The sequence below is a fragment of the Sphaeramia orbicularis genome, chromosome 18 (assembly GCF_902148855.1).
Source record: "Sphaeramia orbicularis chromosome 18, fSphaOr1.1, whole genome shotgun sequence".
NCBI classification, from domain to species: domain Eukaryota; kingdom Metazoa; phylum Chordata; class Actinopteri; order Kurtiformes; family Apogonidae; genus Sphaeramia; species Sphaeramia orbicularis.
Genome location: NC_043974.1, coordinates 14,240,265 through 14,263,801, shown reverse-complemented (window position 1 = coordinate 14,263,801; position 23,537 = coordinate 14,240,265). Strand labels below are relative to the sequence as shown.

At 37.3% G+C, this 23,537-nt stretch overlaps 1 protein-coding gene across 1 annotated transcript in view; it reads left to right on the top strand.

Annotated features, from left to right (window-relative positions):
- LOC115438981 (uncharacterized) overlaps window positions 1-23,346 on the top strand; it is a 238,205-nt gene extending 214,859 nt beyond the window's left edge. The window contains exons 28-42 of the mRNA XM_030162877.1: window positions 4,887-4,998; window positions 11,115-11,390; window positions 11,522-11,791; window positions 13,682-13,957; window positions 14,076-14,378; window positions 15,157-15,423; window positions 17,175-17,438; window positions 18,165-18,266; window positions 18,368-18,383; window positions 18,471-18,577; window positions 20,790-20,840; window positions 20,927-20,977; window positions 21,071-21,139; window positions 22,040-22,102; window positions 22,838-23,346. Coding sequence (XP_030018737.1) covers window positions 4,887-4,998; window positions 11,115-11,390; window positions 11,522-11,791; window positions 13,682-13,957; window positions 14,076-14,378; window positions 15,157-15,423; window positions 17,175-17,438; window positions 18,165-18,266; window positions 18,368-18,383; window positions 18,471-18,577; window positions 20,790-20,840; window positions 20,927-20,977; window positions 21,071-21,139; window positions 22,040-22,102; window positions 22,838-22,890 — 2,280 coding nt within the window. The 3' untranslated portion in view covers window positions 22,891-23,346. The remainder of the gene's footprint in view (window positions 1-4,886; window positions 4,999-11,114; window positions 11,391-11,521; window positions 11,792-13,681; window positions 13,958-14,075; window positions 14,379-15,156; window positions 15,424-17,174; window positions 17,439-18,164; window positions 18,267-18,367; window positions 18,384-18,470; window positions 18,578-20,789; window positions 20,841-20,926; window positions 20,978-21,070; window positions 21,140-22,039; window positions 22,103-22,837) is intronic.
- The last annotated feature ends 191 nt before the right edge of the window (window positions 23,347-23,537 follow it).

The following is a 23,537-nucleotide window of genomic DNA, read 5'->3' as shown; positions in this document are numbered from 1 at the left end:
GCAACGCCTCAATAAATATTGCATTTTAGATGTTGAAAGTGTGTTTGTCTAACGAAGTTTTATAATCCACCATAATTATGTATTAAAACTGATGATTTATTCACACATTTCAATTTAAGCACAAATCTTAGTGTTGTTCCCTGGGAATATGATGAATAAAAGATGTGTACTCAATCAAAATGTATCAGGAACGGGCGTACTGTAGTATATTACACTCTACTATACAAAACTATGATATACTATACTACACTACATTATACTATATTATATTGTACTATAGAATGCTTTCTCACTCATGGACATTGTCCACACAGGAACGTGCACATCTGGCAGTGCACCAAACCTCCACTGTCTTCAGCCCCTATTCTTCTCTTCTGATGCTGTGGATGTATTCAGTCTGATCACTGTGATGATTTTATATGACAATTTCTGCTTCACTTCTGCTGTTCTTCAGAATAATGTAGGATGGAGCAGCTGTAAAGAATCCTGCAGGAACTCTTTTAAACAGAAAACACTGATTGTTTTATTATTATTGATGTCTGGAAATGTGCAGCCAAATCCTGGCCCAGACACCACTACAGGATTTAACACCCATGCAGATTTTAAACAAAGAACTGGTCTGGGTTTGTTACATCTGAATGTGCGTAGTCTTGTTGCTAAAATGGATATGTTGCAAATCTGGGCGCACTCAACTGATACAGATGTCATTGTTTTAACAGAAACTTGGCTGAGTAAATCTGTCCCAGATACTGTTGTAAACATCAGTGGCTATAATGTGTTTAGGTCTGACCGCCCTAAAAGAGGTGGAGGTGTCGCCATTTACACCAAGAAAAAGTTCCAAGTGAATGTGCTGCTCTCCAAATCGGTGTTAAAGCAGTTTGAGTTTTTAGCATTGGAACTTAAGGTCTCCAAATCTCTGAGTATTAATGTTGTTGGTTGTTATCGAGCACCCTGAGCTGAAAATCGTGTCCTGCCTAATTTAACCCTTTCATGCATAGGCCACTCCAGTGGACAGTTCTTCTCCAGCTGTTCTCTTGTATATTCATGGGTTTTGATGTTTTAGTTCCATATCAGCCAACACAGTGAACACTTACGCACCATCCCATACACTGACATTCACACCATTACTGTAACTTTGCTGTTCTTGATAAACCTGATCTGCACTAACATGTTTAAGTGTAAATCAATTGTTATTTGTTAGACAAGAAGTTTTTTTTTGCATATTATCTCCATGAAGCGAGTAATTACTAGCATTAGAATATGTTAAAATGTGAGAAGACATCAGATTAGCAGCATTAAAAATGTTTTTATTTCATTGTTTTCATATCACTTTCTGATATTGGGTTTTAAACATATGCTTCTTTACTTCAAAAATTAAATGCATAGATATTTTTGTAACTCCATAGGAAAAAAAAACTCAATCACATTGTTTTTTTCATGCCTAAGGAGGAATAAAAACACTGAAGGAAAAAATCTTGACAAAGGTTCTCACAATTCATGCATGAAAGGGTTAATGCAGCTTCTTTCAGAATTCAGCTCAAAGGAATTTATAGCTTTGGGTGACTTTAACCTGAACTGGTTACAACCAGTGTCAGATGAGCTTCGATCCCCCTGCGACTCCCTGAACATCTTCCAATTGGTAGGCAGTGCAACTCGACCAAACCTTAAAAATCCAGAAAAATCCTCTTTAATCGATCTCATTCTAACAAATGCTCCTCATAAATATACAACTGCCTCAATATTTGCAAACAATGTCGGTGACCACTGTGCTGTTGCAACAGTGAGAAATACAAAAACACCTAAAACCAGGCCACGCATCATTTATAAACGTGACATGAAGCACTTTTCAGAGCAAAGTTTCTTTCGTGATTTATTTCTTTTTGACTGGGCAAAAATTGATCTTATAGCCGATGTTGATATTGCCTGGAAGTGTTTCTATGATGGTTCTTGTTACATTGTTAACAAGCATGTTCCATTTAGGCGGTATAGAGTTAAGGGCAGAAACAATGCATGGTTCACCTCAGACCTTTCAGATCTCCTCCACCAGCGCAACCTGGCCTGGGCTAAAGCCAGAAAAACAGATCTAAACTCTGACTGGTTAGCCTTTAGGCAATTACGTTATACTTGTACTGTCAAAATCAAGAAAGTCAAAGCCAATTATTTCTTATCACAAACTACACACAATCTAAATAACCCCTCAAAATTCTGGAAAACTATCAAATCCATCTCTGAAAATAGTAAAGGTTCTGAGCTACCACCATGCATTATTAAAGACTTGTTTTAATGAACATTTTATTGCCTCAGGGCATTTATTTGAGTCTCTAAACCCTACAAATTTAAACCCCACTCTTAACATTTCTTCCACTAAATCTGAGTATCAGGCTCAGTCAAGACATTCTTTTAATTTTAACCCCATTTTAGTTTCTGAGGTGCATAAAGCCCTCAAGCATTTAGACACAGTAAAAGCTGCAGGCCCTGATAAACTGGAGCCTCACTTTTTAAATTTGGTATCTGATTTTATTGCCCCACCCTTGACCCACATTTTAACTTATCCTTGGTCACTGATACTATACCTTCAATCTGGAAGTCTGCCCTAGTCACTCCTCTGCTCAAGGGGGGTGACCCCACAGTCTTAAACAATTACAGGCCCATTTCCAAGCTCTGCGTCCTGGCCAAAGTTCTGGAGTCTCTAGTTAGTGATCGGCTGAAGGATTTTTTAAATGAGAATAGTATTTTATCTGATTTTCAATCTGGTTTTAGAAAAAGACACAGCACAATTACAGCAGCACTTAACGTTTTTAATGATTTTTTAGATTTTATTGATAACAAACAGCACTGTGCAGCCCTTTTTATCGACCTGTCAAAAGCTTTAGACACTGTGGATCACCCTATTCTTTTACATAGATTATTTAAAGCAGGAGTGTCGGAACACGCAGTTGGCTGGTTTAAAAATTACTTGACAGAAAGGAAGCAGAGTGTGCAGGTAGACGGCTGTACTTCCAGTTCATTCACCTTGACAAAAGGTGTGCCACAAGGGTCAGTCCTGGGGCCACTTTTGTTCATACTTTCCATTAATAACATCAATATCAATATATCAAATGCAAAATTTCATTTTTATGCTGATGATACAGTCATGTACACTTCTGCTTCCACTCCTGTCCAAGCCCTTACCCAGTTACAATCTGCTTTTAACACTGTTCAACAACATTTCCATGACTTAAGACTGGTTTTAAATACAGATAAAACAAAAGTCATGATGTTTTCAAACTCAAGGTCCAAACTGTCAAACCTGCCTTCACTGATCACTACCCAGGGAACTCAGATAGAATTCGTCCCGACCTATAAATACTTATGCATTTTAATTGACAGCTCCCTTTCTTTCTCTGTGCATTATCAGCAGCTTGTTAGAAAACTAAAAGTAAAACTTGGCTTCTTCTTTCGAATCAAATCATGTCTGTCTTTTGAATCAAGAAGGAGACTGGTTTCAGCTACATTTCTGTCTGTGTTGGACTACGGTGATGTCTTGTACATGTATGCCTCCACCCATAGTTTACGGTCACTGGACACTGTGTATCATGGAGCTCTGAGTTTCGTCACCAATTCTAAATCTCTTACCCATCATTGTTTGCTTTATGATCGTGTAGGATGGTCTTCTTTGTCGGCTCGCAGATTGAGTCACTGGCATATTTTAATTTATAAGTCTATTCCAGGTCTGCTCCCATTCTACCTTCTGACTTACATCAGTCAGAGAACCACAGACGCTTATAATCTTCGTTCTCAGGATCTTTTCTTTTTGTCTGTTCCTAAAGTTAGAACTGAACAGGGGAAAAAGGCCTTCAGGTTTGCGGCCCCATTCACCTGGAATGAACTACAAAAAGACCTGAAACTTAAGGATCTGGTTTCATTGGACACTTTTAAGAGGATGTTGTATGACTTAGAGAGGGAGACATCTGGCTGCAGATGTTTTACCTGACGCACTTTGTCTTCATTTCATTGGCACTTTTTGCAAAGCTGACTGTGGAAGGTTTGATTTGTCGATGTGCTTTTTATGTATTTGTTTTATGTATGAAAGTCTGTCTGTAACTATTTAATGTACTGCTGCCCATCTTGGCCAGGACACTCTTGAAAAAGAGCTTTTTAATCTCAATGAGGTTTTCCTGGTTAAATAAAGGTAAAATAAAATAAATAAAATAAAGCTCAGAGTAAATTCAAATGGTGTTATATCAAAACAGTGAAAACTGAAGAAAAAGTGACTTTTACAGTAAAATCTATCAGTAACTGAACATAATCCCAGTGCGTCCATCCTCTGTCATTGATTCAACTCCATGGGTTTTACTGGTGAATCAATGTTGTAGAAGATGACGGTGTTTCCACGGTAACTACAGAGCCTCTGACCGTCCAAATGGGTCATATCTGATGACCATGAAAAGACGACAAACTGTATTTTACACCAATTATTTACATGTATTGATAGGATTAGTGACTCAGCAGGTATTAGACAGTTTAGATCAGTAGATGGTTTTGGTCAGCAGTGGATGTTTGGGTCTTTATGGGTTAAACAGCTGCAGAGGGGTGGAAGTAGACTTAACAGCAGAACTACAAACAACCTGCAATTCAAAATAAATAGACAAAATAGGTATTAAGAAAAGAAAAGCAAGAATATCCTCCTACTGACACCATCTGCCCTTTTGACTTGAAATCTGACTAATTTTCACAACTCATTACACTCTACAGAAACCCTTGAAGGCCACTATAGTGAAGCATTTCAGCTACTTCCTGCTACGTAGAGGTTTAGTTGTGGGTGTGAACAGAGAGCATCTCTACCTGGAAAGAATCACTTTGTTTTTTTTACTGCTCTCTTGTCACTGTCCTTTTTGAGAGTGAAGGAGGAAACAGATGCTGTTCCTCTCCATACAGAAATGGCTGATGGTCACTTTCAGGGTTTAATCACCTTCTTCTCATGGAATGCACTGTTGCTTCTTGGGGTCTGCTTCCATGGTACGTGCACCTTTTATTCATGTTAATGGGGTAGAGTGGGCTAAGACTACACTGTTTGTTATTATGTGTGCTTATAATGTTATTTTTGGACAATATCAGCAGTTTTACTTCTGTTTTCTGTATTTGCAACTGCAGCATTTAAACTAATGAGTACAAAACACAGCTGTAACATCTTATCTGTGATAAACAAATGACCTTAGCCTGAAAACACATCGCATAATCTGTTATACTCTTAATTCCTGCTGCAACCTTTTTACATTATGACAAAATCCATCCACTTTAGGTCTTGTAAGACAGTTGTGCAAGTCAAAATCAGTTCTTGTATTTTCCATTTGATCACAGATGACATAAACTTTTGGAGGGGGGGGCTCTAGCTTTGGGTTCGACTTCAGGGTTAGTAGTTGGCGAATACAGTTTTCTGAGAGCAGCTTTTTACTGTGACCAACTACGCCTTATTTCCTGACTTGAGATTTTGACATGAGTTATGACCAAAGTGTCTTAAACTGAGACTTCATGCACGTTAACCCAGACACTGTGGTCAGATGCACTGCAAATGTAAAACTGATAATCTGGAAATGATAAGTGCCACAAAAGGAAACAGATAAAGTTAGCTCTGAACACCAACATCGACAAAGTACTAGTTTTAGTCCAAACTGATCTTTATCCAAACAACTGAGCCTCATAAAATTTTCATTGCACCATAGTCATGTATCAGAATTATTTTCCAATAGTGCACATTTTTTGAGTTTTCTGCTTTAATATGTATAAGCCAGGCCACACAATATTAACCCATAAAGACCCAGTGCTACTTTTGCGTCAGTTCCTAAATGATTTTTTTCTCTGCATTTAACCTTTCTTAAGTGATTTATCATAATTTATTGTAATATTATCTTCTTTATTTTACATTTTTTGCAGTGAAAATCATGTATTTTCCTATATTTAATTGGGATAGCCTCTGAACGTCCAAATGGGTCATATCTGATGACCATGAAAAGATGACAAACTGTATTTTACACCAATTATTCACATGGATTGATAGGATTAGTGGATCAACAGTTATTAAACAGTTTACATCACAAGATGGTTTAGTCACCAGTGGATGTTTGGGTCTTTATGGGTTAATCCAGACCTGGACAAAGTTAGGCCCGCGGGCCACATGCAGCCTGATAGCTGACCCTGACCAGCCCACATGAGGTCACTGGCAAATTAAAAGTCAAATGCAAATATATATCACTGTAATAGATGCAACCAATGCAACGGCACAGCTTTTATTTTGTAGGATCCACTAAATTAGCATTTTTTCGCACATACTTTCCGAACTCAGCATAAAGCTTATGGTTATAATAAAGCTTATTGGTTTGTTGGTCAGTTTCAGGACATTAAGATGTCAGCTAACACCAATAAAAGAAAGAAAGTTTGATTAAGAATGCAAAGATTTTAACAAGACATGGACTTCTAAGTATTTCTTCACTGAAGTCAGAAAAGGAACTGAGATATGCAAACAAACAAAGCTGCATTTATGGTTTTTAATGTAAAGTTAACATGGAGCTGGTTTTGCACATTTTCAGAAATGTTTTTGTGACTATTCATTAAATACGTGTATTCTGTGCTCCACATTTTCATTGTGCCATTGTATTGTTTCATTTACTGTTTTTATAGAGATATACTGTATATTGAGCAGAGCTGCAAGTGCATTGATTCGGCCCTTAATAATTGTCAAAGTTTCTCATGTGGCCCCATAAGAAAATTAATTGCCCACCCCTGGGTTAATCTACAGTAATGAGGGATGTCCCGATCCTATCTACAGATTGGTATTTGCTGCCGATCTGGCATTTTTTAGAAGATCGGATCGGATTTAGTCACAATATCAGGCCAATGCGGGCCCAGTTCAGGAAGAGGGGGGTGGGACGTCCTGCTCCCTTAAATTAAAGAGTTTCGGGAAGTAGGGGAAAGCTGCTTAGTAGTTGCTAAGTAGAGTTAGTAAAGCGTCTCTAAGTTACACTTTCACTCTGTGCTCGTACTCATTATGAGGTCTGGTTGTGATGCGCGGCCCGCAGTTCTCACTGCGGCCTCCCCACCAAATTTTAACTTAGTATTTTCTATTAGAAAGGGCAAGAAAGGTGGTGGTACTGCCTCAGTTGCCTCTGATGCACTTTCCACCAAGCAAATGTTATTTGATCAGTACCCTACCTTTGAGCACCATGCCTTTGTTTTTAATAACCCTGTAATTATCTGTGTCACTGTTTACAGACCACCAAAACAGTGTGCAGCTTTTATTCATGAGTTTTCAGGGTTTTTATCAATAATCCACACCTCTTATAATATGGTTTTAATTTCTGGTGATTTTAATTAGCACATTGATAACAAGTCCGATAAGTTGTGTAAAGATTTTATGAACTTACTGAACTCCATGGATTTTACCCAACATGTCATACAGCCAACTCACAACAGGGAACACACTCCGGACCTTGTCATTAGCCATGGCCTGTCCACGAGTGTGTCCTCTGTTGTTGATTTGGCTGTATCTGACCACTACTGTGTGTTTTTGAACATCACTGGTTTGAACAAAAGGGAGACCTCGGTGAGGAGGCGCTGTCTGACCCCTGAAGTGGCTGCAAATTTTATTGAAGTTTCACAGGAATACCCTCCAGTTCCTTTATCTGCATCCTGTGATTTTATTGATGAAAATTTTAATAACAAACTAAAGTCAAGCCTCAATTCTGTAGCTCCGCTAATTACAAAAAAGTGAAAACAAAGCCTACACCCCCATGGAGAAATGAGGAAACATGAACGTTGAAAAGAAAATGCAGGATGGCTGAAAGAAAATGGAGGAAGAACAAAATAACAATAAACCATCAATTATTCTTGGAACAACTTCAAATTTACAACAAGGCAGTCAGACAAGCAACAAACACGTATTTTGTCAAAATAGTGTTCTCTCACAAAAATAATCCCAAACTCCTTTTCTCCACAATTGATCATTTAATCAACCCAGATATCAACAGACACTCTGCCACAACTGACTCCTTGTGTGAAAGCTTTGCAGACCACTTCAGAAGCAAAATCGATTATATTAGATCCAGTATTTTACCTTTTCAAGAAACCATTTTTAATCAGACTGAGGGTCTACTTTTACCTGATGAAACACTGGACAGTTTTGCTCTGATTGATGCTCAGACACTTGGTAGAGTTTTCTCCCAAGTAAACCCAACCAACTGCCTTTTAGACCCAATTCCCACATCACTTTTTAAGTTATTTTATGGATCCTTTGAAGGCGAGCTTTTAAACATTGTTAATTGCTCTCTTCAGACGGGCACCTTTCCTGCTGCCTTTAAAACGGCGGTGGTGAGGCCCCTTCTGAAGAAGAGCAATTTGGACCCTGACAATTTTAATAACTACAGACCTATATCCAACTTACCTTTTTTAAGCAAAATTTTAGAGTAGGTTGTTTTTAATCAACTGAACGACTTTTTAAATAAAAATACCATTTTAGAGAAATATCAGTCTGGTTTTAGGATTAATCACAGTACAGAGACAGCTCTTTTAAAGATCATCAGTGACCTCAGGTGCAACTTGGACTCACACAAGATCTCAGTCCTGGTGCTACTGGATCTGAGCGCTGCTTTTGTTACAGTAGATCACCCAATTCTGTTAAATAGACTGAGACACCTGGTCGGCCTCTCTGGTACTGTTGTTAATTGGTTTCAATCCTATCTTACAGATAGAACATTTCTGGTAAGTATGGATACATGCTCTTCAGGGATCCATGGAACTAGATGTGGTGGACCCCAAGGCTCAATCTTAGACTCCATACTTTTTAACTTATATATTTTTCCACTTGGGGACATAATCAGGAGACATGGCATCAATTTTCACAGCTATGCTGATAACACACACTTGTACATTGCCATGTCTCCTGAAGACACTCGGCTAATGGATGCCCTTTTTAACTGTATTTTAGCTATTAAAACCTGGATGGCAGAAAACTTCCTGCAGCTCAACCAGGGCAAAACTGAAGTTTTAGTTATCGGTCCTGAGGCTACGAGATAAATACTTGCCAAAGCTACAAACATATTCTTTTAACCCATCAAAACAAGTAAAAAAACCTTTTTTTTTATCTTTGAGCCTGAGCTCACTTTTATCTCACATATTAAATCCATCGTAAAAACAGGTTTTTATCACCATAAGAACATAGCCAGAGTCCGTCCAGTTCTCTCTCAAGCAAACACGGAGATGCTAATGCATGCTTTTATCTCCAGCAGAATTGACTACTGTAATGCCCTGCTTTCTGGTCTTCCCAAAATTAGAATTTCACAACTTTAGCTTCTCCAGAACTCAGCTGCTTGAGTGCTGACGAAGACCACAAGGTGGGCTCACATTACAGCGGTTTTAAAGTCACTGCATTGGTTTGATTTGATTTTAAGGTCCTTTTAATGGTTGTTACACGCCCCCCAATATAAAGGTGTCCAGGATAGGGAGGGGTGTCACACCTCTTCAGTCTCCAAAAGCATACAACGAAAAAGATTTAAAATAAAGCCAGTTTATTCAAGGCTGCTCTCTTTAAACAAGGTGTTTACAAAAATGAACAAAGTAATCCGGGTGAGTGCAGTTGGACAAGGTGGTACCAAAGTAAATCAAAACTCAGTAAAACAAAACCAAACTACCTGGTGACCCCTGCACTACCAAAAGAAACTGGTGGGACAAAAAAAACATCTATCTCCTTTCTAGTCCCAAAATAAAAATACAGAGGGTGGCACCAACCAACTAATCTAGTGTATATAACATAAAACAAGACTTAGTGCAGTGTATAGGGTACCCCAACTTAACTAAACCCAACTCAACTCACCACAGGAGAACACAGGTAGAACACAAAAACAAAATGGCTCTGACCAAGCATGGACAGACAAGAGCAGCACCAGACAGAGAGGCAGGGGTGAATTTATAGTTGCTGTGGCTGATCAGGATTGGTCTGTTCCTCCTTCCTTCACCCGAGCCGGCCCCCCCAGGCACAGCCCCGGAGGAGGACCCAGAGCTAATGGTCACACCCCAACAACCAGGCCATCCCTGACCTGAAAACAAAAGGGGAGGAGAAACACACACACATATCCATATTCATGCCCTAGGCATGTAACAATGGTCTTTAAATGTCTTAATGGTCTTGCTCCTTCTTATCTTTTAGATCTGCTTTTACCATATGAACCCTCGTGGACCCTGAGGTCCTCTGGCACTGGCCTTTTACTTGTTCCAAAAGCTAACACAGAAACTCATGGCAAGGCAGCTTTTCAGCATTATGCGCCTCGCCTATGGAACAGCCTGCCAGGGAACCTCAGGGCCGCAGAGAATAATGCCCTATTATTTTAGCTTATGTTTTTAAGTCCTGTCTCCCTTCGTTTTTGATTTGACTTTTAATTTGACCTTTAACCACTGCTTCTGTTTTATCTGTTTATTGCTTTATATTTTTATTATATTTACATATATGTTTTATATTATATTTATCCTCTTTTAACCAATGCTTCTTTTTATCTTTTTAATGTTTTCATTTATATTCTCCGGTGTTTCATTGGTGGGGGCCCTCCGCGCCGGGGGGTGGCTGTGGGCTCCAGTGGCTTTGACGCTTGCTCAGGGGTCTGCTCCTGGTGGGGTATGGGGCCCTGCCACCGCGATGCGGTGGCATTTGGCCCCCCCCTCACCAGTCAGAATGTGGCTTTATGATGGCGGTGCCGGGTTGCTGGGGGCGGTGACTCCCCCCTGGTGCAGGGGTCTTCCTGTGATAGTGTCTCCTCTCTGCTGTTTTATGGTCCCCTGTGCTCAGCCTGTTTCTTTCCTTTATTTCTTTATCTATTTCTTTCTTGTTTATTATTTATGGTATTAACATTAGGTATATGGGTGGTGGGGTGTATGTGTGTGTATATGTGTGGTGGTGGTGGGGTGCACTGATTTTATATCTAAAGCACTTTGTGCTACATTTCATTGTATGAAAAAGTGCTATATAAATAAAGATTGATTGATTGATTGATTGATTGATTGATTGATTGATTGATTGATATGGAGTAAATCTAACAGTGATTAAATCTGATGTTTGATTTATTCAGTTTTTTTTTTCATTTGTTCAACAGTGACGAACATAGCTGTAGTGACGCTGAAATCCAGCTGGTCTGAGATATTTTATTCAGAGACGGTCACTCTCAGATGTGAGATCACAGATGGAGGGGACACTGAGTGGGTTTATGAATGGTTCACATCAGGCACAAATCTACCTCTGGAGCAAAGTGAATACTTGACCATCAGAGTTGATTTTAATGACCGTAGATGGTACTACTGTAAGGGTAAACACAAAGAGGATGAGAATATGGAAACAGAATGGAGCAACTCCATGTCTCTGCAAGCATTATGTAAGTCTGACTTAAAATAATGTAATAATGTTTATAAATATGAATATAAAGACCTCCTTTCACTGTGTATGAACACAGTTATTGTGGTACTGGTTTTTGATGAGTAATTTCTATTTTCACAAACTGAACAGCACCGAAACCAGAGGCCCACCTGACCTCTGACACAACATCCATTCAACAAGGCAGCAGTGTGACCCTGACCTGCTCTGTGAGGTCATCATCTGGATGGAAATACTACTGGTACAAAGACAACACCTTATATAAACCCCACACCACACAAGACTTTTCTGATAATCCACAAATAAGTGTCTCAGTGGGTGGAAGCTACCGGTGCAGAGGAGGCCGAGGAAACCCAGTTTACTACACAGACGACAGCAACACAGTCAGTATCAGCACCATCGGTGAGTCTGTCAATACAATATGGACATGTTTTGTGTGTTCTTAATGCTTTTAAGGAGACATTATAATTGATGGTATTAATCATTTTCTCATGTTACATTGTGATAACATCAAGGTGCACATACTGGTCATTAATTCATTGTTTATTAACATCATGATATCACAGCAAGAGGAGGCAATAAGACTGAGTTCAACAGAGTTAATTCAGAGTTATCTGCACACTATTAACACTTCATTATTAACAATTTACAACAGTCTTATGTTTAGTTACATGAAGATAAACAATATTCAGGACTTTCTCTTATGGAATAATTATTTCTCATGCTAATATACAAGGCTCATCCTGAACAAAGCATGTTAATATAATTCATGTACCATGACGTCCTTTGCTATCTGAAGGAAATAACTAGAAGGTGACAGAGGAGAATGCATTAGCTAATGGCATCCTAGTTGTAGAGTATGGTCTTACAGAAAAGAGGCATTTAGAGTTTTATAATGACTAATAAATTAATAAGTAACTAGTTCAAGGTTAATGTGTGTTTGTTAATTTAAAACCCTTTATAGGACACTTTCAGAAATACTCTGAAATTCAACATTTCAACGTTAGTGTGTTATTGGAGGACGTAACAAGACTTTATTACTTTTGTGAAATTTTTCAATTTTTTTACCCCTCGATCAAGGGGTATTGTAATCGTTTTGTTGTCCGTCTGTCTGACCTACTTTTTCAAGGTCAGATGGCCTTGTGCAGTTATAATATCAGAGTGCTTTCCAAGATAAATTTGTTTGTAATAAATTTTACACAAAAATAATCTAATCTAAATTATACCGCAGTAACTTTCAACAGAATCTTACCCTATATTTGGCCAAGGGAGATATACAGGGTGGGGAAGAAAAATTTACAATGAACATTTAGTTGTTTTTTCTCAGCAGGCACTACGTCAATTGTTTTGAAACCAAACATATATTGATGTCATAATCATACCTAACACTATTATCCATACCTTTTCAGAAACTTTTGCCCATATGAGTAATCAGGAAAGCAAACGTCAAAGAGTGTGTGATTTGCTGAATGCACTCGTCACACCAAAGGAGATTTCAAAAATAGTTGGAGTGTCCATAAAGACTGTTTATAATGGAAAGAAGAGAATGACTATGAGCAAAACTATTACGAGAAAGTCTGGAAGATACTATTAAAGAAGAATGGGAGAAGTTGTCACCCGAATATTTGAGGAACACTTGCGCAAGTTTCAGGAAGCGTGTGAAGGCAGTTATTGAGAAAGAAGGACACATAGAAGAAAAACATTTTCTATTATGTAAATTTTCTTGTGGCAAATAAATTCTCATGACTTTCAATAAACTAATTGGTCATACACTGTCTTTCAATCCCTGCCTCAAAATATTGTAAATTTTGCTTCCCCACCCTGTAAAGTGCACAGCATGTTATGTTTTCTTTTATTGTTATTTAGAAAATCAAAGTTAATGAAGTTACCATATTTGGTTCCTTACCCATAAGTGGCAAAAAAAAGAGAAGTTAAAATGAGACATACAAGAAGAACACATTTAATGCGAAGGGAAAATGTATTTTAGTACATTCCAACGACCTAAGTGCTGATCCAGACCCCTGTCCACATCCACATTCTCCCTTTGAACGTCATTCCTTCCATTAGTACCATTACTTCATGGTACCTAACAAAGCAGGTACACTCACTGTTCATGCAGAGGTGGACCTTACAGAGCCTGTAGACCACATTGGACCTGAGATTGTTGATTCACTGTCCTCACTGTAACTCTTAGTGTCACCGTCTTGTAATGTGTGCAGAAATAACCAAAAATAGACACTTGCCCAATAAAGGGTGTGTGTATTCTTATTGGTAACTGTTGTGTATTTTCAGTCTCAAACGGGGCCGTTGTGACTCTGGATCCAAACTGGTCTGAGATATACACAGGAGAGAAGATCACCCTCAGATGTGAAATCCACAGAGGAGACACAGAGTGGGAGTATGAATGGAGAAAATCTGACTCAGCCCTGTCTGAAACAGAATCTGAAATCAGAATAACTGAAGCTAATTCAGACCATACTGGAGACTACAGCTGCAGAGGAAAAATGAAACAGTCACAGGATCATCCAACAAACTGGAGCGACAAAGTCACACTGACGGTAACAGTTGGTAAGATTCAGCACACATTAGTAATAAACAATTAAACTATATTCTGTAAACACAATAATCCAATAGTACATGCATCCTATCAGATGGAGTGTCACTGATGTGTTCATTCCTCTCACAGGTAAACCCAGTTCTGTCCTCACTGTGTCTCCATCATGGCTGAGTCCTGGAGCCTCAGTAACTCTGAAGTGTCATGTTAAACCTCCATCTGCAGGATGGAGGTTTTATTGGTATAAGGCTGTTCCTCAGTTATCAGATGAACCGTACAGGTATGAGCTGTTACCTGACAGCAGTGAAGGGACTGAACAGGAGGTTTTCACCATCCATGGACAAAAAAACACCACAGGTTATATGTGTAGAGCTGGAAGAGGAGATCCACAGTTTTACTCTAAGTACAGTCTACCTAAGTTTACCTGGTGTGGAGGTGAGTTTGATTATTGTTTCAGATACCAGGTCTCATTAGTGTGAATGTGCCAGTGAATGATAATGAAGATGAGGGTGAAGAGAAAGAGCAGTGTTTTCCACCACCGCAGAACTGTGATGAATGTTTATGTAGCTGTATAAATTTCAACAGTTCAGACTGAGATGACCTATGGCAGTGACCCATATCAGAACTGAAAAGCTCACATTCCATGAAATTTGTACTGTTCACACTGTCATGATGTGAGTCAGACATGAGCAAAAAAATCAGGTTTGGGCAATTTTAGTTTAGATTTAGTCACAGTATTGCTTTTGCTTTCCCACTCGCTGGATGATGAAGTAAATTCTAGCATTCATTTCCTTTCCTTTTTCTTTCCGCACTTCTCAAGATGTAATGAGTAAGCATGTTTATCTTAAAGGACAGGCTTTATGCATGAGGTAAATTTAACAGGCACACCAAGAAAACGTCAGCGAGCAGGAAACTGACAGGACAAACAAAGACACAGACAAGAGTTCATATTTTAAGTGTTTTAGACTTAGGTTAGAAAGAAAAGGGTAATGACTTTTTAAGGCACATGTGCTTTCCACTCAATCTCACTCACTGACTGCTGCTTGTTTACTCAAACTGATCAACCGGAATCAGTACATGTTCACTTTTGCTTTGTATTTTTATCAATATTTTACCCTCTTTTCACAGATTATACTCAGGCTAAACATTAGACAAAGGATGTAACTGTAGCTTCAGTGTTCTTAGTGTGTGTGATTATGTCTTGTTTTTTCAGATATGGACTCATCAGTGTCTCTCAGAGTGAGTCCCAACAGAAGTCAACACTTCACCTATGAGTCTATCTCACTGAGCTGTGAGACCAACTCTGCTGAATGGAGAGTGAGACAGTTCTATGAGGACTTTTATTTATTTTGTGATGATTACCGCTGGAAGGCTCAAACATCTCCATGCATCATCTCCAGAACAGTGTACAATGGTGCAGTGTTCTGGTGTGAGTCTGGATCAGGAGAGTTTAGCAACGCAGTTAACATCTCTACTCATGGTACGTTTTCATTCCGTTTTCCTATTATGTCCATTTTCTTTAATTGTAGCTGCACCAAAGATCTATTTTGAATTTTCCAAACAACTGTCTCACTGTTAGTACTCCCTCTAGTGGTCAAATAAATCCATTGCACTGTTGATGTGAACAGGATCATTGCACGTCTCAACATTGGCATCTTTGACAGAACTTCAGAGCTCTTTATTCTTAACACTCTAATGATCATTTTAGGTCATATTTTAATATTAGAAAACACATATACTTAGATGAAAAAATAAGTTAAGGTCTGCACAACCTGTGAGCTCCCAAGAAGATATTTATTCACCACAATAGTGACGTTTAAGGCATCGGCCCTTCATCAGACATGGGACAGGTCATGACACACAGCTGGTTATATAGGATACTAATTACAATCACGTGACAGATAATGCAAATTATCTCATGTTAACAGTAACTTTTAAATGGATGTGTCTTTAAATTCTTATTAATTCAGACAATAATCAAGTTTCTTTAAATTAATATAAATACAATCATGAAGTTACTTTACATTCATGTAAATTCATACAAATACAGTGATCAAGTTACTTAAAATTGAGATAATTTGAGATAATTTGCATTACGTGTCATGTGATATCGTAATTAGTGAGACCTTATCATATTTTTTCATCCACTGTTTTTGGGATCCTGCACACCTTTTAACAGTTGGATGTGTGTGTCATCCCCTTTTTAATAGAAAACAGAAATACTACATAGAACCCATTTAACAGTCAATGCCACCACTTAGAATATAGCAAAATTGAATAAATGGGTATCATATAACACACTTTCTCACAATCATATTTTTATTGTTTGTTTTAAAATCTGAAAACACCCCATCGTTTATGAATAAAAACTGAATATTATGTATTTTCTTTAGTATTATGAGTGATTTGTAGTTAGATTTTTATGACAATGATTACAGTGAAGTGCTCTGCAGGTTACAGTAGATTAGTGAAACTGTTAAAGCCTCTTAAGGTGATATGTAGTCATATATGGTAAATTGTCCAGTCGGGCAACACGGTGGTGCAGTGGTTTGCACTGTTGCCTCACAGCAAGAAGGTTTTGGATTCGATTCCAACACCAACCAACAAGGGTGGACTATTCTGTTTGGAGTTTGTGTGGGTTCTCTCCTGGTACTCTGGCTTCCTCCCACCATCCAACGACATGCAATAATAGGTTAATGGGTTCTTCTAAATTGTAAGAGTGTTGGTCGTTCATCTCTATATGTCAGCTCTGCGATGAACTGGCAACCTATCCAGAGTGAACCCCGCCTTTGTTCAATGGTTGCTGGGATTGGCTCCAGCACCCCCACGACCCTCTCTAGGATAAGGCGGTTCAGAAGATGAAATTGTCTGGTTTTTAGTCCTCAGCCATCCACCCCTGTGGTATTGTCGTACCCTGTGGTGTCCGACAGTGTCACCGCCATCATTTAGGTGCAATTTGGGAAACTCTTGGACGAGTTCATTGGCCGTCAACCTAGACCTTCAATTTCAAGGTCAAATTGGGGTTGATGTGTCAAATTTGGACACCAATGTTGACCTGCATTTTTCCAGTCTTTTGGGGTCAGTGCATGGTCGTAGGGGACGATGAGGTGAGGGGATAGTGATAGTGGAAGGGGGGTCATTGTGAGGGTCAGAAGTGGCCAAACAGACATTGCAACATTCAGTGTTGGTTTTATTTGTGTTACACTCAAACTGTATCTGACTGTTCCACAGATGATATTATCTTAGAGAGCCCTGTGCATCCTGTGACTGAAGGACAACCTCTGACTCTCAGCTGTAGACTGTGGACAGACGGTATTCTGTCTGATGTCAGTTTCTACAAAAATGGAAAACTAGTCCAGACTGGAACCAGTGAACAGCTCAATATCTCTGCAGTGTCTAAGTCAGATGAAGGTTTTTATCAGTGTGAAAGAAAAGAGGTACTGACCCGAAGAGTACAGGTTTGGATGTCACCAGAGAGCTGGGTGTCTGTAAAATGTAAGTTTAATCTTACTTTTTTTCCTGTCTTTCTACAATTTTCTAAAGTAAAGTCTGAAATAAAACAACAAACATCATGAGTAGGATTGGTTTCAGTTGATAGTTTATGATGTAGAACTGAAATTAGAGATTTAAATAGAGAAACCTAAAAATCTGATAATTAAATTAAGCAATTAAAAGTAGATAAGTCTGCATTAGCAATGGAAGTTTTATTTGCATGGCTTTATTTCTTACCCCACCCTCGAAGGGAAGCAAGGGATATTGTTTTTGGGTTGTTTTTTTTTTTTTGTTTAACACTCTAGCAACAAAACTATTGGTTGAATTCATACCAAACTGAGTTCATAAATTACCAGTGATCCAGAATAGATGTGATTACATTTTGGGAAAAGTAGGTCAAATTTCTAATTTTTTATGAGTTTTTAAAATCTTTTTTTTTTCTCCCAATTACTTAAAATGGGCAAAATTTCAAATGTCTATAAAAACATCAATTTTATTTCAATTTACTTCAACCTTGGCACATATACAGAGGCAATTTATATTCTGACCTCACCACATGCATAGACATGATGACATCAGCTGGATCGATGCCAAAATAAACTACAATACATGTGACGGGCGGGGTTTGTTGTGCCTGAGACCACTTGTTTCTACGGGTTTCTCTGGAAAATCAGTTTGAAAATCTGTCGTATGATTGATATTAATATTAATAGTGATGATTTATTACAGCTGTGTCTGTGGATGAAAGCCCTCCCTTTCCTGTGTGGTTTGTCATTGGACCAATTTGTGGAATTTTATTGATAATCCTTCTGTTCCTGTTGTGTCGCTACAGTAAGTTAAACAGTGAAATCTGTTCCTTATCATATTCTATTAATCACACTTATGTGTTTTTAATATGATCCTGTGGTAGTAACAGAGTGTCTTTTCCACAGATTCATACTTCATCAGGTCAGTAAGGAATCCTCCTCCTCCATCTTTTCCATGTCAGTAATACAGTATAATATGAGTGCTCTCTTAACCTGACTGTATTTTCAGGTGGTTTAGGTGTCCTCGCTCTCCAAAAAGCAGTCAGAGCTCTGCTGCAGACCACATGATGAACCAGACTGAGGCCCAACATGACCCTAGCCCTTCTCCTTTTCATGGTCAGAACATTTAATTATTTTACTCCAACATTTCAGGTTCTATGCTGCTTATTTTTAACCCTTAACCCTATAATGCCAAACGTATCATATTTGATACATGAGTTTTGAAGCCTTCTGTATGATCAGTGGGATTTTTTTTTTTTTTTATTGAAAAACCTGATGTATACAATTAGATACATGCAACACACAGATAATCCACCAGGGGGAGGAATTTGTTCACCAGAGGCCTTTCCAGTGACACTACAAGAATGTCATTAACCCACAAGGACCCAGTGAGACTTTTGTGTCAGTTCCCAAATAAATTTTTCTCTCTATTTAACCTTTCCTAAGTTTATTACATTATTATTCTCTGAATTTTGCATTTTTTTAAAAGTGAAAATCGTCTATTTTGCATATTTAATTGACTGATCATGTAGATGTTCATAAAAGCTCAGAGTAGGATGAAAAGTGATTGTATCAAAAAAAAAAAAAAAAAAAAAAAAACAGAAGAAAAAGTGACTTTTTCAGTAAAATCTATCATTAACTGAACATAAACCCAGTGTGTCCATCCACTGTCATTGATCCAACTCCATGGGTTTTACTGGTGAATCAATGTTGTAGAAGATGACTGTGTTTCTGTGTTCACTACGGAGCCTCTCAGCGTCCAAATGGGTCACATCTGATGACTATGAAAAACTGTATTTTATACCAACTATTTACATGTGTTGATAGGATTAGTGGATCAACAGGTATTAAACATTTTAGATCAGAGGGTGGTTTTGGTCTTTATGGGTTAATGAGGAAGGAGGCAGAACTTTGCCAATTTTGAAAAGGAATTACTCATTTTTAGACAAGTTTGTGTTGTATTATGGTTTTTTTTGTTCAAAAATAATAATGTTTGAGCATTGACACCCGATGTATCAAATATGATACAAAATTGAAAGTCATACATGGAAATTGATATATGAAAAAAGAATGGTTTGGTTGTTCAGAAGGACCAGTAAAGGCTCCAGTTTCAAAGAAATGAAATTTTCTGTCAGTGATTTAATGGTTCAGACTTTACAGGTTTAAAGAACTAAACAGCCCATGGCAAAAAAAAAAAAAGTATCTTGCAAAAATGTTTATTAACTTTTGAACCACTTATCCTCTCAGTACATTTCAATAATTCAGGTAAAATGCAGTTTCTCAGCTTTTCTACTGCATCAAATGAGTCTTTTTGGACGTTCAGAGGCACCGTAGTGAACGTGGAAACACTGTCATCTTCTACAACATTGATTCACCAGTAAAACCCATAGAGTTGGAGCAATGATTAATGTTCAGTTAGTGATATATTTTGCTGAAAAAGTCACTTTTTCTTTAGTTTTCTGTTTTGATATACAGCGTTCTGGCGAGGTCTTAAAAAGTCTTGAATTTACAAATCTGCGTTTAATACCTAAAAAAGCCTTTAAAAGGTATTAAATTTGATACGGTTGGTCTTAAGTCATGTTGCCATAAACTTGTTGGCTGTGTTGTGTTTAAATGTGTCTATTAATGTCCAAACTGGAAATAAAGTAATGCCAGTTGACTCAGTTCCACCCGTTTCAACCTGACAATTTATACTGAAATTACAAACCAGTTATCAATAACTTTGCAGCCCCCATTGAGAAATGACTCAGAATGGTGGGAATCAAGGCATTGGAGTAAATAAAAACATTTTCCTAAATTCTAGGAGTCACAAATTTTGACCAGTACTGCCATGAAATAGGCATTAAATTCTGTTCTATGTAGTTTTAGAAAGATCTTAAAAAGTCTTAGATTTAACTTGTAGAAACTTGTAGGAACCCTGTAAATATTAATATTTGAATTTACTCAGAGCTTTTATGGAAATCCCCATAGTTAGTCTATTAAATATCAGAAAATACTGGATTTTCAGTGAAAAATGCAAAATACAGTGGATAATATTATACTATGTAGTGATATGTGACATAACAAAGGTTAAATGTAGAGACAAAATAATTCAGAAGTCGCCACAAAAATTGTCGTAGATCTTTAAAGGTTAAAAAACTAATTTTACCATATATTTTCAATAATAATAGATGGATTAACACATTTTTATAAGTATTCCAAATCAGTTCATGATGCTTTTCATATGTTTCATAGAATAATTCACCAAACCAATGTTAAAACAGCTTAGAAAAAAGCGTTTAGTATGTAGGTCATGAGGTTTTCACCTGTGCTTTTCACTTTTCTGCAGGTGATGCTTTTCTGTACGACTCCATCAAAGACAACAGAGACTCTGGGAGCGGTACAGAGTATCATACTTTAAAATGTTCTTTAATGCTGGAACACGGAATATCTATTAAAAATTTTTAAAAAATGTATGTATTTCAGGGGGACCTTCAGATGTCACATATTCTTCAATTGAGCTTAAAAACATAAAGGGTGAGTCCTTAACTGTAACCAGAACTGCTGTCAAATCAAACATTCAGCTATATCGACCAAATGCACTGTTTTAACCTGTTTGATCGTTTCAAGGAGCCGAAAAACAGAAACCAGGAGAGGAGTGTACTGTTTACTCAGAGGTGAAGACAAAACCAGCTGCAGGTAAAACTATCATTGTGCATTTTCTGAATATGAATAAGAATGAATGAATCAGAATGAATGTGAATGAATGTGAATGAATATGAATGTGAATGAATGTGAATGAATATGAATGTGAATGTAAATATGAATGAATGTGAATGAATGTGAATATGAATGAATGTGAATGAATGTGAATATGAATGAATAGGGCTGTGTATTGGCAAGAATCTTGCGATACGATACAAATCACAATACTAGGATGACGATGCGATATATCATGATATATCAGGATACTGTTAAAAAGGCAATTGTTTGTTTCTTTTTTTTAAAATGATTATTTCCTGGAAGAATTGAATTACACCACAAATATGTACAAATACTAAACACATTTTTATTTGATCCCAACAGGATCTAATGCTATATCACAAAATGTTCCTGTGTTCAAACTTACATTATGTTTTACAGACATTACAGTTTTACATCCTGTTCAAATGTTCACATTCTATTAGCTCATATAATACAAACATAATTGTTTGTCAGCAGCAGCGGTTGTAGTAAAAACTGAAAATATGTCCAAACTTTGAGTCGATTACCTAAAATGTTCAGTTGTTGGTTGAACGGGACAGAGCAGCACAGCAAATACAACCTGAAGGGGGCGGGGCCTGAAGTGGCTCGTTTACATTTAAAGGGCCAGTGCTCAAAACCACCTTTCTGGTGTCATTGTTCAGAAATAGGGTTGAAGATGGACCTGTGGAGTTGAATTAATGAAGAATTCAGACCCAAGCATAGCATTTACAGTTTATGTAGACCACAGGGAAATGTTTGAAAATGAATAATTTCATTTTTTTAAAAAAGCCAAAAATCACTGTGTGGGTGCGTGGGTATGTTGCATTTAATTATCCTTACTGTGTCTGTCCATAGGTGATAATGTGGTGTACGCCCAGGTCCACGCCCACGGTAAAGGAAAAGCTAAAAGAAAGAAAGGTAAGAAAGGTCTATATCATCCAACCTTTTATGGATACAGGAAGTAGTCGCTTTTCCATTGGATATCTGCGCAAAACTTTACCGATATTTACTACATGTTGAAAAAACAGATGTGCGTAGTGTCAGTTTTTAAATCACAAATGCAATGATTTGTTTATTTATTATTGCGAGATGACATGAGAAGTGATTCCATAAACATGGTGATGAACGTAAATATGGTGCTGATTTACAGATATATTCATTAATTAAAAAATGATTGGGTTTCCTGGTGTGTCCACACATACCGCAACATGTTTCTTCTTCTTCTTCGCTTGTTGTAACGTACGTCAATATACGTTTTTTTTATTCACCTGACTCTAGTTGCGAAAAAAGGTCTTTCTGTTGCAGTTTTGTGTGATATACCATTAACTACACCCAAAAAACCACCTCTTGCCAGCGTAAAAACTTTTAATCGAAAAATGAGACTTTTGGCAAAATTGTCGTTTTGCCATTAGACAAATTTTTATGCACAAGTTAAATTTGCACAATTTGAGGGTCAATGGAAAAGCGACTTGTGATGTTACTAATGACAAACACAATTTAATGTTTGCTTAATGTATGTTTTCATGCTTTAAAATGTATCTGCAGACTACTTCAACTCTTTTGTATTTTAATGGTTTTACATAATTTACATTACACATTACATTACAGTCACTGTGAACTCTCATTTCTGACTTTTTTTTTTTTTTTTTTAAGGAAAAGCATCTCCTGGAGCTCCAGAGGAAACCATATACTCAGCGGTCAAATAAGCTACACAGCTAATGGTAGAAGTGAAAAATGATAATGCAGTATAAAGCTCTTTACGAGTGATTTTATCTAAATCTTTGCAGCTTTGCGTACTTTAAGGCTATGTATAGTTTATTTAATGTCTGATTATTTTAAAGATAATTATTGGTTGGATTTATTCATCTGTTGTGTATTTCTTTAAGTATAGTTCATTCAGTGTTGTTGTATTATATACTGTATTTTTTTTTTTTCAGTCACTTCATTTAAAAAGCTACATGGACAAATTTAATAGCAATGTTTAATATATAAAATAATCTAAAAAGCAGTAGAACTTGCAGTATTTAAAGGATAGTACACAGTTTTAAGTTGGCCTTTCTTAGTGCTTTTGATACAAAATAATGATCATTAATAGTTGGTTTTTATATGTGATAATCTACCACCAGAACATCTGGTTGTATTATTGTATTATATTGTACTATTTGCGCTGTCTTTTTTTCAATTTTTACGTTTTAGTTGGTACATCAGCAGACCAAGTACTCTATGTGTTTTTTTTGTTTGTTTGTTTTTTTATCATGCAACGCCTCAATAAATATTGCATTTTAGATGTTGAAAGTGTGTTTGTTTAATGAAGTTTTATAATACACCATAATTAGTCATTAAAGCTGATGAT